Here is a 17,806-nt window from a genome sequence, read left to right on the forward strand (position 1 = left end):
GAGATAGAGATGGAAACAAAACAAAATGGCCGCTCTACCGGTGGAGACAGCTGTTGTCGAGTAAATGAATGAAGTTTGGTGCTGAACTCTCAACATTTCTTCTAGACTGGTGAGTAAACAGGTGCTAATGCTAATGTTAGCTACGTAGCAATAGCAAAGGACTTACAAATAGCTCCTATTGTCATGTCAGTCTGGTAAATATAAGCCTATGGACAGCAGCTGGTTAGCTTAGCTTAGCATAAAGACAAACAGCTATAGCCTGTTGTCACTGTTGACCTTTCTGTGTACACATCTTCACACAAATACACTTGTTTATTTTGCATATTTCTTTACACTTTCATATGATAAACCCTTCTGAAGTAATGACCTTTATTCTGACAACACCCTCTGGCCAGTTATTACATCTCACCATGACTGATGAGGATTAAAGAACTAATGTCAGCTTTTATGTGTCTAAAAGTCTCTTTACAATGAGCTTTAAACAACAACAGAAATAAAACACAATGATACACGAAGACGGTTTCATACGAGTAAAAGATTTATTTCACATTTTATTTTTCTGTTAATTATCACCAGCTTAGTTTGAGGAATCAGAGACATCAAAGACGGGTCACAGGAAGCATGACGGAGGCTCATGTGCACAGAAGGACAAGAGGGACGGAGGGACGGTCTCCAGAGAACAATGAAGAAGGGTGAGACATGGAGTAAACCACACATCATGTCTGCTGATGGTTCTGGTGCTAGTACGGAAACAGTGTGCTGGTTTTTTGTTTTCTGGTCACTGACGTCAGGTAACATGTCAGGTGTGGGTTAAAATGTGAGTTAAAAACATCATCGTCCAATCTTCACTTCTAGAGTCGGCCTGGTGGGTGGGGGTGGGGTAGGGGGGTGGGATGAAGGGGCAAGGGGAGGAAAGGTCTGGCACTAACAAGGTACGGTTAAGCAGCCTAAGGAAACATGAGGAGCGTGCACAACAAGCGGGGCAATGAAGCACACACACAACACACAATACGCCACACACACACCACACCCGGCACACACACACACACACACACACACACTTGGCTTCACTGGAGATAAGCGGTTTGATAAACCCAACAGTCTGAGCTCTGGTATTCAAAGGTGACACTGTTTACACACCCGGCTTCACCTGAGTCGACTTTATACTGAGAGTGTCACTCAGCGTACCCACGGGAGGCGGGGGGGGGGGGGTAAAATTAAAGAGTTTGTGGACATTGCTAACAGGGCTAGGTGTTTTGCAGTCCTGGCGTATACTGGTTTACTGGTGACTGATCAAGACAGTGATCCACGACCTCAGCTCCATCTGACCTCCCATCACCCTCGGCAGGCCAGGAGGGGGCAGGGGCCGGGGGCGAGGGGGAGGGGGAGGGGAGGGGAGAGAGTGTCAGAGTCACACAGGCACTTGAGAGAAATGACAAAAACACTACGAGTTCCATTAAGGCACAACAGATAACCACACACACACACACACACACACACACACACACACACACACACACACACACCAGTCTTTGGGACAAGAACAGCAGGATTCTCTCAGTGAGCACACACAGCTGCACACACAGCGCAGCAAACACCAGCTCTCTGTTGGAGTCAGTCCTGTGTGTCGATTGGTTTTTTCTTCACATCCACCCTCCAAAAAAACCAGATCTCCATCCTGCTACATCCAGACGTCCTACATCTGGCTCGGCACGGGGCGAGCGCTGTTGAACTGCGGCCAACGGTTAGCGGTTGTTTAGCTGTTCGTCTCTCTGAGAATAATCCTTCATCTGTATTCTCACGTTTAGTTTAAGAGGAATCAGAAGTTTTCTTATGAACATGAGCTACATCTTCTCTGGTTTAAAACTCATTAGATTCTCCATCACTGAATAAAACAATAAAAGCTTCTATCAGGTGCGATAATGTAAGTCGATAAAATCCAACACGCAGGCTGTGTCCCAGTTCAGAGGCTGCGTTCGAAGACGCTTCGAATGCGTCCTTCTTCTACAACAGGTGGATCCTTCCTGGCCCAACATTTCCCAAGATTCATTGCGTGCTCAATATGGCGGCAAACCACAGTGACAAAGAGCGTGAGGGTTCAGCCCAGTTCAGCTAACAGCTAACGCTACAACTGTTAAAACCAACAGACTTAAAACCTCAACAGGAGCATCACTTTGCGACGCAACGGAAAGGGCGGGAACAGGCCAGATCAGCTCATTTCGGTCGGGCCTTCGCGGTCTACGATGCGCGCCCTGAACGTGGGACACAGCGTCTCTTGTTGGAGGAACTGCAGTCATTAAATCAGTGGTTCTCCTCAAACAGCATCAGCAAACTCTTGTTTAATTCCCCACATCAGTTCTATTCATCCAACGTTTGACAACCACTGATCAACTAAAATAATGAATGAGAAAAAAATTTAAAATCAGATGATCATATAACAGCAACAAATGGTTTGTTATCTATTCTGAAGAAAATACATTCGAATGCTTCCATTACATTTAGCCAAAAGACGAGCACACGGAGCCGCTCAGCGCTGCATCACCAAGTACAGCTTTTAATCCGGAGAATAAAGCTGGCGTTATTCTTCTTATGCTTTTTGTTATTCTTTTTCTTTTTTTTTCTAATGTCAAAACATCCCATGAAAACTGACAATGAACTCGTCTCTGAATACTCTCCTAACCTGTCAGTTCATCAGTGTAAAGGTCATTTCCTGAAAGAGTCGGGCGGCGCCGTGTTGAGCAGATGTTACTCACGCAGGAGAAAACACTGCCTTTGTATTTTTGTGAGATTAATTTAAAAATCAACTACAGTCAGCGTCGACTCGTGTTGTACGAATCATAAAGGCCTCTGAGGCAGATTTGTGATTCTTGGAAATATATGTAAATTTATATAAATGAAACTTTCCAGAGTGAGTGTGACTCGGAGTGTGAAGCTTCAGCTTTAAAACAACACTTCAGGCAGCGGAGTGATACAGGTTTGGTGCACGAGTGGTGAGTATTTATAGCAGCAGGACGGCGTGTGTGGCGCTGACGCAGAGTAAACATCAGAGCCCACGTTCATCGTAGTGAGAGAAACAAGAAAAGAGAAACGTCACAGAGCGACGGAGTGACGCACTCGTGTGTTTTTAGCAGTTTTCCAACGACACTGGGTCAGAGGAAGAAGCTAAATCAGGCGATCGGACAATACTCGATAACAGGATCAATTCATTGTTGTGTTTCCATGGGATTAGTCGACAGCGAGAGAAACACAGAACACGGCCAGCTTCATCCCTGAACCTCCTCTCAGAGTCTGTAACGGGCGACGGCACAACTCCTGTTCTGTTCTGACGTTAACTGGATCTCATCAAACAGCCGCAGCTGCTCGGCCAGAATAAATCAGCACCTAAAATCAGCAGAGGTAATTAGACACAGTGGATACGCACGCACACACACACACACTTTGTACACAACACACACTCACGAATGCATGCATACAAACAAAGCTCACACACACACACACACACACACACACTCACACACACGCACACATACACACACACAGAAAGCATGATGAGTTATTAAACTCTCATGTAATCAAGGATGTGAATGTCATTGGCAATGCGTGGAATATTAATATTAATAGTGATATATTTTATATATTTATATATTCTTTCTTTCTTTTGAATCGGTTCTGATCTTTTTCCTTCATTGGTTTCAATCTGGTTTGAATCTGAAGAAGATTAAAGATGAAGCGAAGTCTTCCTCACTCCTCGTCTCGGTGGTTAGTCTCCCTCTCTGCGGTGACGGTGCGTCAGTGTTTTCAGCTCAACAGTCTTTTCTTGCTTCTCACAAAAGCCTCCTGTAGCCTGCGTGGTGCACTACTCTGTCGTGTGGAGCGTAAAGTAGTGCACTAGAAGTACAGCGTCTGTTGAGATGCAGAGGAGTGAGATGACGGGTGAGGGAGGGGGGGAGGGGGGGGGGGGGGGGGAGGGGGGGTTTTACCTGCGGGGGAGGAGGCCCTTCTTGTAGGCCATCAGGCCGGCTGCCGTGGCGACGGACAGGAAGGTGGAGACTCCCATGAACTTGAGGAGACCGCCGACCGAAGGCAGGTTCCTCTCCCAGAAGGTGGTGACGAAGGGGAGGGCAGGAACCTCCTGGGGGAGGGACAGAGGGGGAGGGGGGAGAGAAAGGAGGATCAGTTACATTTATTCAACGTTTTAAAGCTTCATCTGGTGCGTAAACATTCAGAGAGAGTTCCCTCACCACGCTCTGAGGCTCCGTCTGCCAGATCTGACTCTGGTGGATTTTACCCATGGAACACATGACCTGCAGCAGAACAGTCAGGGAGGAACCCCGTCATTACAGTCACAAACACACACAGCATGAGCAGTGACAGCAAACAGGAACATATGCAATATATACAGAAATATAAAGTAAGGTCATTTCCTGAAAGAGCCGGGCGCCGCCATGTTGAGCAGATGTTACTCACACAGGAGAAATTAATAGTGATATATTTTATATATTTTTCTTTCTTTTGAATCTTTCAGATCTTCATTCAGCGGAGACAGCATGAACTCATGGGGGGGGGGTAAACTGTGAACAGCAGGTTGTGTTTAGGAGCATCAAGGAGCAGTTTAAATAAGCAGCATGAACGAGCGCCCGGCTGATCTATGAAGGAGCCTGCATCAGTGGGAGGTGGGGGCACCCCTGGGCGAGAGGGTGAACATGACCAGGGAGAGAAAAGTCTGATTCATGCAGAAAGAAAGAAATATAACCAGAGTAGAGCTCTGCTGCTTTACGAGGTAATCAAGAGACACGTGTACGATCTTCTCAGACAGAATGACTGAACAACATGAAATATAGAAATATAGAAGTCATTAGTTAACGTATATGAAACATCCATACAATATATGTTAACGACTAAGTTTATTAAAACAAATACAGAAAAATTCTGTACGTTTATATACGTTTTTATTATTGATTTGAATCTCTAGTCTTGAAAGTCTAGAAAGTGTCTCAGACTTTTGGACTTTACTGTTTATAACATCAACATATACTGACAGGCTTTGGCTTGGATATATATTTATTTAACCTATGTCTAAAATATAAGCAAACATACATAAATATATATGTATATATATATATATATATTTGTATGAGCTGGATGTGCGTATATACATATATATATGTCAATATATGTAATTGTTCAAATTTCTAATAGGTTTCATATCATTTTTACATATGTTTCATACATGGAATATGTCTGTTCATCTCTACTTCAGCATCAACATGTCGAGAAGACTTGTGTATAGAACCCTGGTATTTTTGGGACATTGAACTTTTTCATTTGGACTTTTTATTATTGGTTTTGAAAAAATATTAAAATTCATGTACAGAGGAGCATTTTTAAGGTTTAGGTGATTGTATTTCAAAAAGCACAGAGGAGAATTTGCTGCTTCGTCAGCATCATCAGCGGCTGGTGTCGGTGGCAGGAACCAGTTAGGTCTAACTGACACGAGCCACACCTGCTACGCCGTGTCCTCACATCTCCACCTGAGCCGTGATGATGGTTTCAGAGTCAAACTGAAAGAAGCAGTAAATTTGCCTCTGGGGTAACTTCTTGGACTGACTCTTCCTCTCTGCGTTTGACCTCCTGGTTTCTTAAAGAGTTGTGAGGTGTGTTCGGAGGCTGTCGGCGCTCTCACCTCTCTGGCCGCCCTCTCTCCGGCCTGCACCGCCCCCTCCATGTAGCCGCTCCACTCCGTGGCGGTCTCTGTTCCCGCGAAGTACAACCTGCCGACGGGCTCCCGCAGCACCCTGGGGACAGGAGGAGACCGAGACCCTGAGCTTACAGCTGCTCCGTGAGGTTTAAAGGTGAACTTTCATTTCGTTTATTTATTCATTCAACAGGGACGATGCAATTTAACGTTGTTTCAAAACAGGTTATGAAACTAATGTGCTGCACAAAGAGTTTATAGCTGTTGCTAATTAATTAAATACATAGTCTGTGATATTATGGATGTTTTGCCCTGACCAATAACTACTGCATTTCAATAGCTACACTGTTGTGTGTAAAATAATCTCTCATTTAAAACAGTTGGTCGTCCCTGAACTAATGTGATGATGAATCAACGAATTCAAAGAGCTACAAACCCTGAGTGAGTTTCATTATCATGGGTTTTATTATCTCACAGTTCAAAGACGGACAAACTGTGTGTGTGTGTGTGTGTGTGTGTGTGTGTGTGTGTGTGTGTGTGTGTGTGTGTGTGTGTGTGTGAGAGACTCACCTGCCGTACTGGGTAAGGATTCCTGGGGGGAAGTAGGCTGTGTAGCAGCCCCCAGAATACTCCTCCTCACACCAGTTCTTCTCCTCATAGTGCACGGGCTGAAACACACAGGTGAACACATGAATGGATGAACTGGTGATGCAGCTGTGTGACTGAGAATTCACGACAGCAGTGGTTCCTTGAATGGCACCACAAAAATTCATTTAATTTAATGTATTTATTTTACCACAAAACAGACGAACTAAACGCCACAAAGCAAATTTACCAAAATAAATTAAATATGCACATGACAGCTCACAGTGGCCGGCTGTCAAAGCCAAAACCGTTTCCCGCTCCTGTGCAGCCACCGAGTGAAAACACTTGTCATTGTAAATGGAGCTAAAAGAAACAGCCACACTCACATGCAGAGCCTCCTCTGAGCCCAGCACCCTGGAGTAGATCTCACAGATCCTCTTCAGTCTGAAACCAGAGAGACAAGAGTTTGGATTAAACCCGTCCTGCAGCTTTATGTGAGAGAGTTAATCAGCTGTGTCGTCGCCGCCCACCTCTCCTCTTTGGTCAGCCCTGATAGTTTTCTGCACTTGCGGGCGAGGATGAATCTGGAGGAGAGGGAGAAGAGAAAAAATGATCCACACTGCGATCAGTTCACTGTCCACACAAATTTTAGTGATATTTGTGAAAAAGTCCAGTTCCCAGTGAAATGGCCGAGTCTTATTTAAAAAAATAAACATGTTTGTGTTGTTTTTACAGATTTACTGCGTCTTCAGCGGGAAACATCGGGCTTGGTGCCGCAGAGAAACACCTTTAAACCTTAATCAGCATTTAAATACTGTCACACCTCACCTACTGTCCCATTCCTGNCCTTTAAACCTTAATCAGCATTTAAATACTGTCACACCTCCGTCCTTTAACGCTCACGGTTCAGGAATGGGACGGTCACATGCTCTCAGGTGTTGTAGTGTAAGTATAATATCATCTATGCGATGTATTCACCCCATGATAGCAGGCACCGTCCCATCAGGCTTTGTGTCATCCAGCGTCAGACCAATGGGAGCGCCCTCCTCCTCGATCACCATGCTGCCGCAGTAACCTGGACGCACGTCAGAAACACAGCAACGTTAAGAAGCATGTCAGAGGATAAATGCTTTGACTCCGAGCCTGCGGGGTTAAAGCGGGTCGATGACCTTCCTCCAACAGTCTGTATTAATGATCCACTTCATGATTAAGTAAATGAGAGCGCTTCTTTACGCAGACGATGTTTTTTTCAGCGCGGCGACAGAAATCTACAAATCTCTGACGCTGATGAACGGAGGAGTAAGAAGTGGCAGCTGGAAAATTAACATCATGTTTGGACAAAGTCTGTGAATTCTGTGAAGAACGTTGGTCTGTTTGTTTGGGGAGACTGGACCTGAGAACTGGGTATGAACCACAGCAGACTGGGTGAGGAAACCCTCCTGTGGGGGAGACAGTCATGTGGTATTTACACACTGTATTGTGATGTGAGGAAACTTTAAAAGGACTAGAGCTAATGTTCACTTTTCAGTTGTGTAAAGAAAAACGAGCAGATGAGATTCGGATGAAGCTGAAAAGAAAAGATCTCTGCCCGACTGAGGTGTGGCGTCTCCGCAGGACGTTGTGCTGGTGTTGAAGAACAGTTCAAGTGTCACGTAGAAAATGAAATGCACTTTGTTTAATCTTGTTCTATGTTTTATACCTCCAGAAAGAAGTTCTCCAGTAAAACTAAAACTAGATTGTTTCTTTATGAAAACACTTGAAGTGGACACTTGAACTATTTGAGTATTTGCCTGCTCATTAAAAAAGTTTTCTATCAACTTTATATACAAACTTTATTCATTCATGTGGAGCAGGGTTCCCGCTCTCTCTCTCTCTCTCTCTCACCCTTTCTCCTCCAGAAGTTGTCTTTGTAGTAAACCATGCACTTGATGACGGAGCCCATGGGGACGCGGTGGATCAGCTGGTTCCTGAGTGGCGGCAGCTCAGGGTTAAAGTGCATCTTCAGATTCAGACCAGGAGGCGTGGCCAGGATCACGTACTTGGCCTGAGAGAGAGAGAGAGAGAGAGAGAGAGAGAGAGAGAGAGAGAGGCACAAACACAAACAGGACAGTGTGAGCTGCATCCCATGGCACATGGCAGCAGGTTGCCAAGCAACCAGAGGATGGCAGCACAGAACTACTGTCGGCTGCAGTTTGTGCTTCAGACTGAGCTGATGGAAGAATTACATCTTTATAAATCTACGTTTATTATCATTAAACCAATAATACAACAATAATATGGTAATAAATATGTCTGCAGTGCTGGAAGACTGAAAGCAGCTTTATTTATACAGCACATTTCATCCCAGGTGGAAGAACTATGTGCGGCACAAAGAAGAAGAAGAGGAAGAAGAAGAAGAAGAAGATGAAGAAGAAGAAGAAGAATTATCAAGGAAGTTACAACCACAAAAACTATGTGGATAGTGTAAAGATAAAACATTAGACACAAATTAAAAACACATAACTCACACGTAAGAATTAAAAACTATAAGAAAATAAAATATTTAAAAACCCAAAAGGTGTGCAAATTAAAACTAATAAAAAAAAGTAGGAATAAAAAGTGATTAAAATAATAATAAATAGTCCAATAAAAATAAGACGTATAAAACCAATAAAAGGAATAAAAGTTAAATGAAATGGTAAAAATATAAGGAGAAGTCCTGCATTCAAAATCCTACTAGAGTAAGAATAGAGAATGCAAATGTCCCCTGTGATTATTAGACTGATGCCTCCAGCAGTTTGAAATACTTTACATCCTGGTTCAGGTCCGTCTGAAGGTCATAAGATAAATCTGTCACATGATTCACAAGAGAGTAAAGAGGAGGAAACTTTTGTGCAGTATTGGGTAATTTGAAATCTTTGGGCCTAGAACGGTTCTTTAAGTGAAAACGTGTGAAGTTCGGAGGAGGAGGAGACGCTGCTTTTTATCTCAGCTGAAAACAGTTGTGTGTGTTATATTTTATAATCTCCAATGTTTTCAAATGTAAAACATAGTGGCGTAGAGAGGTAGAAACACCCTGGGGAAGTCTGGCTACCTCTGAACCATAACTAGGATTCTGTGTCGTGGCTGTAGTCGTGACGCTGCTTCACTGCGTTACCATGTAAGTCTGTTTGTCCAGCGTCTCCACCACCACCACGTCTCCGCTCTGGTCGATCCTGTAGACCGGAGACTGCAGCTTCACTCGGTCGCCCAGCTCCTTGGCCATGCACTCGCTGATCTGACTGGAGCCGCCTACGAACTTCCTCTCCTGCAGAGGAGGAAAGAGAGAGAGAGCAGCGGTCAAGTCGTTGAGGAGGGTAAACCACAGAGAGCAGAGGCGGCTGGACTGGAGGGATCTAAACTAGTCTATTCAGTCTGACCCTGCTCGCAGCGCGACTCCACCCGGCATATAAAACCTTCATGTCGGAGGAAAGCCGATAAAAATCTGTTGATTTATACTGGTTTTATCCTCAGTCCTCCCTCCATCACTCACTACGAATTTCTTCAACCAAAACGGAAAATGCGTTTGCAGAGCTCGGGCTGGCGACTCACTGCTGACTGATGGGGCGGACTGAGGGGGTGGAAAGCGATTAAGTGCTGCCAAAGCTCTCGTACACAAAATTAAATAGACAGTGACCTTTTCCATATGGTTAGTGTCAACGTCTCTCTGTTCCCTGTTCTCCCTGATCACAAACACATGCTGCGCATTCCTCTGTGGCATTTGGATGAATTTTTCCTGCCAGTCACCGGAAAATTACGAGCTAAATAAACCTAAATCTGTTCTGGCAGCGCAACGAGGTGCAACTGAGCTTGTCTCGTTTGATTAAAGACGAGATGACCAGATTTCTGAAATGAAAACCGGGAACTGTTTCCAACATTTTGTATTGTAATAAACTATTGTGAAGGCCGACTGATACAATGACGACTCCCTACCTTTGAAGCAGTTGTGAAGTATGTTTATTTTTGTTAGTTTACTGCTGGTTATGAACTCCTAACCAATGAGTGAGCCAGCTAAGCTTTTCTTGGCCTAGAGACAACAACAAAAAAGAAGAAAAATCTGATCGGATAACTCTGTTTTGATGGTTTTAGCTTCACTTCTGAAGCTGCTGTAGCTAGCAGCGAGCCCCCTCTGTTGGCCAAAACAAGCGCAACGTTACATGTATGTTTTTAATTACAAACGTTAAAAAACTCGGACGTTTCCGGGGACAGCTCAACCCGAGGACAAGCCACCAAAAAACGGGGACATCTGGTCATCCTATGCCTATGTGCATGCACTGTTCACATACCCATGCACACACATAAACAAGAGTGAAATGAGGAGGTCTGTGACATCAGAGCAGGCCCACAGCACGGTCTGTTTAGTGAAACACAACCCCTGTTCCTCTGTGGCTATGGCAACAGGGACACTCAGCTTGAAAAGTACGGCGCGCTCCAAGAAAACAGCTTTTGTCAGGCTCATCATTATGCCGAGCTGATCAGCGGTGAACCGAGGTGAACGTATCAGGGCTGATTCAGGAGGCTGTGGGGTCTCTCTGCCTCCTGCTTTGCATGAGTCAACACATCTCAGCGGGCTGCGGCTGAAGTCCTGCACAACTTTATTTATTAGCATCATCAGTTTGACAGGAGTTTCCAGTTCGCAGCTAAAAAGAGACATGAAGCATAAACGTCAAGTACTTGAATGAAAGTCAAAGTCATGAAGAATCTTTCTAGGAAACACATGCGGATATAAACAACAATTTAATACCTTTTTTATTTTCCTTGTAATTAGAACCAAAGTGCATCTGCCTCTCTTGGGAATATCCCAGTAATTAACGGCTTATTTTAATGGTAATTTATGAGGCGAGTTTCCAGGAAAATACAAGATCTGTAAAATTCAGCTGCAACGTGACACTGTGGCGAATCAGTTCACATCTTTGATACAGACGCTCTGTCAAAACCAGATGTGTGGCTGCTTCGCTGAGCAAACAGGACAGCTCACGTGCACAGGGACAAATATAGATGCTGCGCACACACACACACACACACACACACACACTCGTACCTGTCCTCCGTTAGAAGTGGAGAAGATCCTCATGGTTCCTCCGCACTGCTTCACATACCAGAGGAACCACAGCGCCGACACCTCGTGGGGTTCAGAGGTCACATTCACGTTGACGAACAGGGTGGCGAAGCGACGGACGGCGCTAAGAGATAGAGAGAGAGGGATTAACACCAGTTAACGTCACCCATCATTCTGCCGGTGTCTTTCTTGTCATTGACTTCGTGTCACCTGGTCCAGCAGATTTTTTCAAAGAGCTGCTGCATGCTCATCTTGTCCCACTCCTCGGCGTGGGGAGCTCTCCAGGGCGCCTCTCTGGGAATCTGAAACACGAGGAGGAGGAGGAGGAGGAGGAGGAAGAAGATGAGCGAGGGACAAACAAACGCTTAACAAAGAACGGAGAGTGAAAGAAAAAAAACCTCGCTTTACCTCCTTGCCCATCTCGTCCATCGTCCTCCACAGGTTGTTGAAGTCCAGCAGGACGATGGGGTTCCACATGGGGGGGAAGGAGCCTTTGAACGGGTACGACTTTCCCTGTTGAACACACAATGTTGTCATGATTTAGAACTTCACCTCCTCGCATTATGTCCTGCTCAGCTACACTCTGTTGTATACATACATGTCACCATATAGACTTCCTCTGGATATATGAAGATATAACTTTATAACATATATGGAATGCCCTTAGTGAAATCTGTATATGTGCATATATTAATGTAAAAATTATGTGTTAACATTATAATTTTATTTATGCAAGTTCATTAAAACAACAAATACTATGTGTTTCTATGTTTTTCTTATTAATTTCTCATTACTTTTAAACACATTTAACTGAAAGTGTCTCAGACTGTTTATAATATCAACATACACTGACAGGCTGTGTCTGTCTACAATATAAGCATTCATACATTTATTTGTATAGGCTCGATATATGTGTCAATATAATTGTTCCAATTTCTAACAGGTTTCATATATAATCTTTATATATATTTACATAAAATATAAATGTATATTTCATACAGGGGAATTGAATATATGTACATATATTACATTTGCATATGGGTCCTACTGATCAACGGTCAATATATTGATAATGCTATTGGCCGTTTAGGTGAGCTATTGAGGTATAGGTAGATATAGATATTTAGTGTTTGAAAGTCCAACATCAGCACTTTCATCTGGTCTAATGTTATAAGTAAAGTTAGAGTTCTTTATGTCACTGAATATGTAATATATATATATAAGTAAATTATTCAAATTTAAACAGCTGTTAAAACACGGGATTAAACTGATTAGTAGTTAAAAAGAACCCGAATGAGTCGACCTTAAGTTGACCTCCAGTCTGCTTAGTCACAATGACTGTGGGCGATATCCAAGTGGCGTGCGAAAGGTAAAGCAACAGCTTGGTAAGTTGCCAGTTGCGCAACATTTTCCAACAAAGTCAAAGATTCAGAGTCATCAGCCACGATAAGAGCGACTGCCATCCATGTGGTGTTTATAAGTCTGGACTATTGCTCTATTTCCCAACCACACAACTCATTTACAAATGTGGAGGGAGAGTGGGCAGGTTCAGAGGGAGCCATGGTTAGTTATGCCAACTCTCTGACATGGCAGATTTCACATTCAACTTACTTCAAAGACGGACCTGAACCAGGACAAGGAAGAAGATAAGGGGCAAGAGAGAAACCAGGAACCCAGATACAACACGTCATCGTCTCAGGTGAGCATTCCAGTACCTCAGCAATTTACCAGCTCCATAGACTCCGGTCAGACTGCCTGTCCCAACCTTGGACCACGGTTTAAACCTAATTTTTTAAATCCATTTAAAAAAAACATCTGGGGTCCGGATGTTTCCCCCTCTCATCTCCAGAACTGAAGAAGCCTCTTGTACGAGAGGCGAAACGTCTTCAGGTATCTACAACCAAGTCCAGCTGCCCTCCATTCAGCTTCTACCGGTTCACCAGGAATCATTTCAGTAACTGTAAAACTGGGCCCGAGAGTCAGAACAAGAAGACGTTTGCAGGACTGTCTGGCGGGGACTGTCGACTACCGTTCGCCTGGCAGTCGCACTCCCACATTACACTGACCACATCCCATCATCCACTGGGAAAGGTGACGGGCAGAGGAAACTTAACCAACGAGAAGCCGACAAATTACAGGCTAAAACGAAAACCTACTATTGTATAACCTGTGCTGCTCTTTAAAATCAGCTTTGATCGCCAAAAACGGCGCCATCTTCTGGAGTTTCTGTACGTCTACGCCCTCTACAAGTGACGGATTCTCACCAGCTCGGTGAGATCTGTTTGGCTTGATGCCGTTTTTAGTTCAAACGTGATCACGATATGATAATAAAGGCATTTAATTGTTTAGAACAAAGAGATCGTCTTGGTGTTTTATGTCTGAATCCAAACACCTCAAACAAAGATCACATTTTGCTGTTTTCTAGCGACCGGCGCTCCTGGCTGTGTAGAAGGAACTTTAACTGTCCATTCATGCATGTGCTGCTGGTGTAACCGTGCATGGTCTCTCCAGCGTAACGTCATTGACATTTAGATTTGACGGTTAAATTTGCTTTAAACTCCATTAAACTCCAGCTTCCCCCGAAAGAAACGGAGAGTGGCTCCATATAATGAAGCCTTTGTGTGAGCGCTCTCAGCCTCGCCGTGGATCCCTCGTCTGGTTTCCTGGGATCACTCTCATGCTGCTGCACTGAGCTTGAGCCAATAACAGCCTCTTATTATGGAAAGTATCTCATTTTGGTTTGTTATGTAATTTGCTGTCATTTCATCTGAGATTCTTTCCTGATCACACCAACGTACAACAGATAAATATACTATTTTATTTTCTCTGTAAATTTTACTTGTTCATTTAATTGTCCAACAATATGACTGCACGTGTGTGTGTGTCGTTTCCCCAGCTGCTATCAGGCTTTACAGACATGCTAACTTGTCTATAGAATTATGGCTTTCTGTTTTTAAATGGTTAAAGTTAAATATCTATTTTTATTTCCATTTGTACATTTCTTTGTTTGAACATTTCACTCAGGTTGAACCAGCAGATACTCAATATAAACGTACATCACTGTGGGAAGGTTTGGTACTCTGAGAACACACACACACACACACACACACACACACACACACACACACACACACACACACACACACACACACAGCAAAAAAGTTTGACCTGAAAGAACCAAAGGGTAAATGATATTACTGTGTGATTTTTTAAATTGAACAGTTTGTAGCTCATGTATCAGACGAAAGGGAAAGATCAAAAAGGCCCAGACAAACCACTGAGGACGTGACTCCTGCTGTATAAAAATAACAGGATGCAGAGATTCACTGTCAGCAGCACGGAGCCTCTCCTCTGTGGTTCTTAGTGGCACTCCAGATATAGATTTATGTTAAATTTACTGAGGGGAAGGGACGTCGTTTCATTCACTGGCAGTGTAGGAAGACAAAACTCTTCTGGGAAAAGATCATTTCAAAAGGAATTCTGGCTTTTCTTTAATATTAAGGTTGTAATAGTTTTTTCATCAAAAGGAAACAAATAATTATAGATATTTATTTTCTGCAAAAAGAGCAACTACATAGTTTTAAGTATCAAACTGTCAAAACCATGAAACTGTGGATTTAACAGATGCTAAAAACCTTCCCTGTAAACGAACATGTTTGTATGAGGAATCTCCAGTGCTTGAGAAAAACAACTTGTTCTTTGTGTTTTATGTCGCCTGTTTGTTTTTTCTGTCTTCGTGTGAGTTCATTGGTCGACACAGAAATGATTTGTCTGTTGTAGTATCTCGACCACCAGCTGTGATACGTTAGTTAAGACAGTTTTCAGTATAACTGTGTAAAAAGGTTCATTCTTACTTCATTTCTAAACTAACCCTGTTTTCAGAAGAGCTTTGACCTCTATAAAGTTTCTTCCTACACCTGGAGGAGTTGTTTATAATCTGATAAATATCTGTTAGTATTATTTCGCCATGACGACGAACCGTCTGAACACTGCGGAGTCGACACCACACTGTTTGGTTTTTAACTGCAACTCAGACAGAGACAGAGGACCAAGTGTCTCACAGTACATCACCCACTGCTGTGCACTAAACTGTCCGTTGCCGTGGAGCAACAGGTCTGTCACCATGGTGACGCCAGCCAAGTGGATACAGAAGGAGGAGAGCAGAGGAGGAGGAGGAGGAGGAGGAGCAGCATCTGTGTCCACATCAGTGAGCAGAGAGTCAGTCAGAATCATACACCAGCTGCAGGTTCTGATTCTTTACTTACTTTTACTTAAACATTCAGGATTATTTGCATCAAAGTAAACTCAGAGTATCAGAAGTAGAAGTGCTAGTTTATTTCTACAGCACCATCCAGACACAAGGCAAATCATAGTGCTTCATAAGATTAAAATAACATTTAAAAACAATAAAAATAATTTGAAGAAATTAATAACATAAAATCGGGTAAGAAACTTTGTCTTCAAGATGAAAACTGAGTGTGTCTGAGTGTTCACTCTCCTGCCAAACGCAACACAACACTTTCACTACAGGTGCAATATCAGTGTGGGCACAACCTGAAGTTACCCCAGAAATAACCCCGGCCTTTCTTCCAAATGAATCAACTAAACACTGAGGTCACTTTAAAAGACGAGCTGCAGTGATCAAAGATTAAAAACAAGCCAACGCAGACAACAAGAAGATTAAAGACGTGATCTGAGGTTGTTGTTGCAGTCGAGTCTCTGACACGACACGAGATCAGAAAGATGTTACATATGTCGTTTAGATTACACACGATCATATATATTATCATATATGATATATATTATCACTGGGTTATTAATGTGAAACACATAATTCCAAAGTTCAGTTGTAGAGCAGCGTTTATAAACCTGTCAAATAAAGTTACACATGTGGAGAAAAGGTTTCTTAGTCGTCGACTTGAAGCCTCGAGGGAGGAGACGGTTATAAACCTCATGTTTTTAAAATGAGATAACGGCCCGTATGGAAACAGATGCAATGAGACATTTTAAGAATTCCTGTAGTTCAGACTTTCACAATCATCGGTCCTGGAACGTGCAGACATGCACGACCTCCCCGCCGCCCGAGGTGCAGCCCGTGGGACGATCCGCCGCTCTTTCTCAATCTCTGATAACCAGGGAGAGTATTTTATCAAAGTCTGTTCCTCCATCTCTGATAGTGATGGCTCATTAATAAATCCTGTGCTGAGAGCTGCAGCTGCCTGTTAGCCAGCGGTTTGCTGATAAGGGCGGCCAGCGCTGGCCTTTCGGATTATAATCTGCCATAGAAAAGCTGATTAGCTACGCAGCTTGCTTGAAAGCTAGCGCTAATTACACAATGGCTCTGCTCACACGCTGCTTTACTCTTACTCTGGCTGCTGTCCTGTGAAGTAATGTCACCATCATATAAGTTAAGATCAATGTGAATTTCACCCCCGTGTTTTCCTCTGTTATTAATGTCAGACTTTTACATTCTGCAGCTCGTCTGTCTGAAGAGCCGCTTCGCTAACAACACAGTGCAGAGGTACAGCAGCAACATGTGCTGGAGGACAGGTAGCAGCTGCAGTCAGAGGTGACAGGTGAGAGGAAGTGACACTGCAGGAAGAGCAGGTGCAGGATGACACATTCACTGGAGTCTTTTACACTTTATTTCTAAACGTTTCTATCCTGGTTCTTCGTCAGGGAAATGGCCGACATGTCAGAGCACGAGGTGCGTACAGACACAAAGTCAAAATCAGAATAAATACTTTTTATTCTTGGGAGGAAAAGTTTTCACTTTAACTTTAACTGAAGTCTGAAATTTTGCTTTTAGTGGTTTAATAACTAAAGCCCTGTTTAACTCCAGTTCCTCCTCCTTCAGTCTGTTTTCCTGCTTTTAAGTATTTTTTTCCTGCTGACAGTGACTCTGCAAAACTTTATTGATCCCTGAAGCAAAGACATGTTTTCATCAAGGAGGTCAGAGTTAAAGGTCGGAGGTACACTCAGGTACATGCTGGATAAATGGCGGAGTGAACTGTGTGGTTACATCTTCTTGTTAGCTCCCACTGCACCCATGTTCATTTAGTCTGATGAGAGAGTCGTCAGGATCAACTTGTTGCTTTTGGTTTTTAAAATGGAGGTTTTCTGATAATAAGAATATTACCAGATTTGATCTCGACTGTGTCTCTGAGTTTAAAATGATTCTCATTATTTTTTGCAGAGTCAGCTGTGGGAGCAGTGACACCAAAAAAACAAAAAACAGAGCTCCCCTCATCGCTGCACACATCCACAAACACACACTGTCTGACAGTGATAGGGCTGAGCGGCTTTTGATGAGGCATGCCGCCATGGAAACCAGCCAGGAAGCTACGAGAGGCGTGTGTGTGTGTGTGTGTGTGTGTGTGTGTGTGTGTGTGTGTGTGTGTGTGTGTGAGTGTGTGTGAGTCAGGGTCTTTGAGTGGATCTTGCAGAGA

General features: G+C 43.5%; 1 protein-coding gene across 1 annotated transcript in view; it reads right to left on the bottom strand.

Annotated features, from left to right (window-relative positions):
• Positions 1-3,976: 3,976 nt before the first annotated feature.
• The window catches only part of maob (monoamine oxidase B), a 29,962-nt gene continuing 16,132 nt past the window's right edge, over positions 3,977-17,806 (bottom strand). The window contains exons 4-15 of the mRNA XM_022767329.1: positions 11,766-11,870; positions 11,568-11,659; positions 11,340-11,481; positions 9,417-9,566; positions 8,165-8,324; positions 7,259-7,355; positions 6,811-6,864; positions 6,667-6,724; positions 6,266-6,363; positions 5,684-5,795; positions 4,242-4,304; positions 3,977-4,132 (exon numbers count right to left, since the gene is read on the bottom strand). Of these exons, the coding sequence (XP_022623050.1) occupies positions 3,977-4,132; positions 4,242-4,304; positions 5,684-5,795; positions 6,266-6,363; positions 6,667-6,724; positions 6,811-6,864; positions 7,259-7,355; positions 8,165-8,324; positions 9,417-9,566; positions 11,340-11,481; positions 11,568-11,659; positions 11,766-11,870 (1,287 nt within the window). The remainder of the gene's footprint in view (positions 4,133-4,241; positions 4,305-5,683; positions 5,796-6,265; positions 6,364-6,666; positions 6,725-6,810; positions 6,865-7,258; positions 7,356-8,164; positions 8,325-9,416; positions 9,567-11,339; positions 11,482-11,567; positions 11,660-11,765; positions 11,871-17,806) is intronic.

Source organism: Seriola dumerili, unplaced genomic scaffold, assembly GCF_002260705.1.
Source record: "Seriola dumerili isolate Sdu_G_001 unplaced genomic scaffold, Sdu_1.0 BDQW01001125.1, whole genome shotgun sequence".
Classification (NCBI taxonomy): domain Eukaryota; kingdom Metazoa; phylum Chordata; class Actinopteri; order Carangiformes; family Carangidae; genus Seriola; species Seriola dumerili.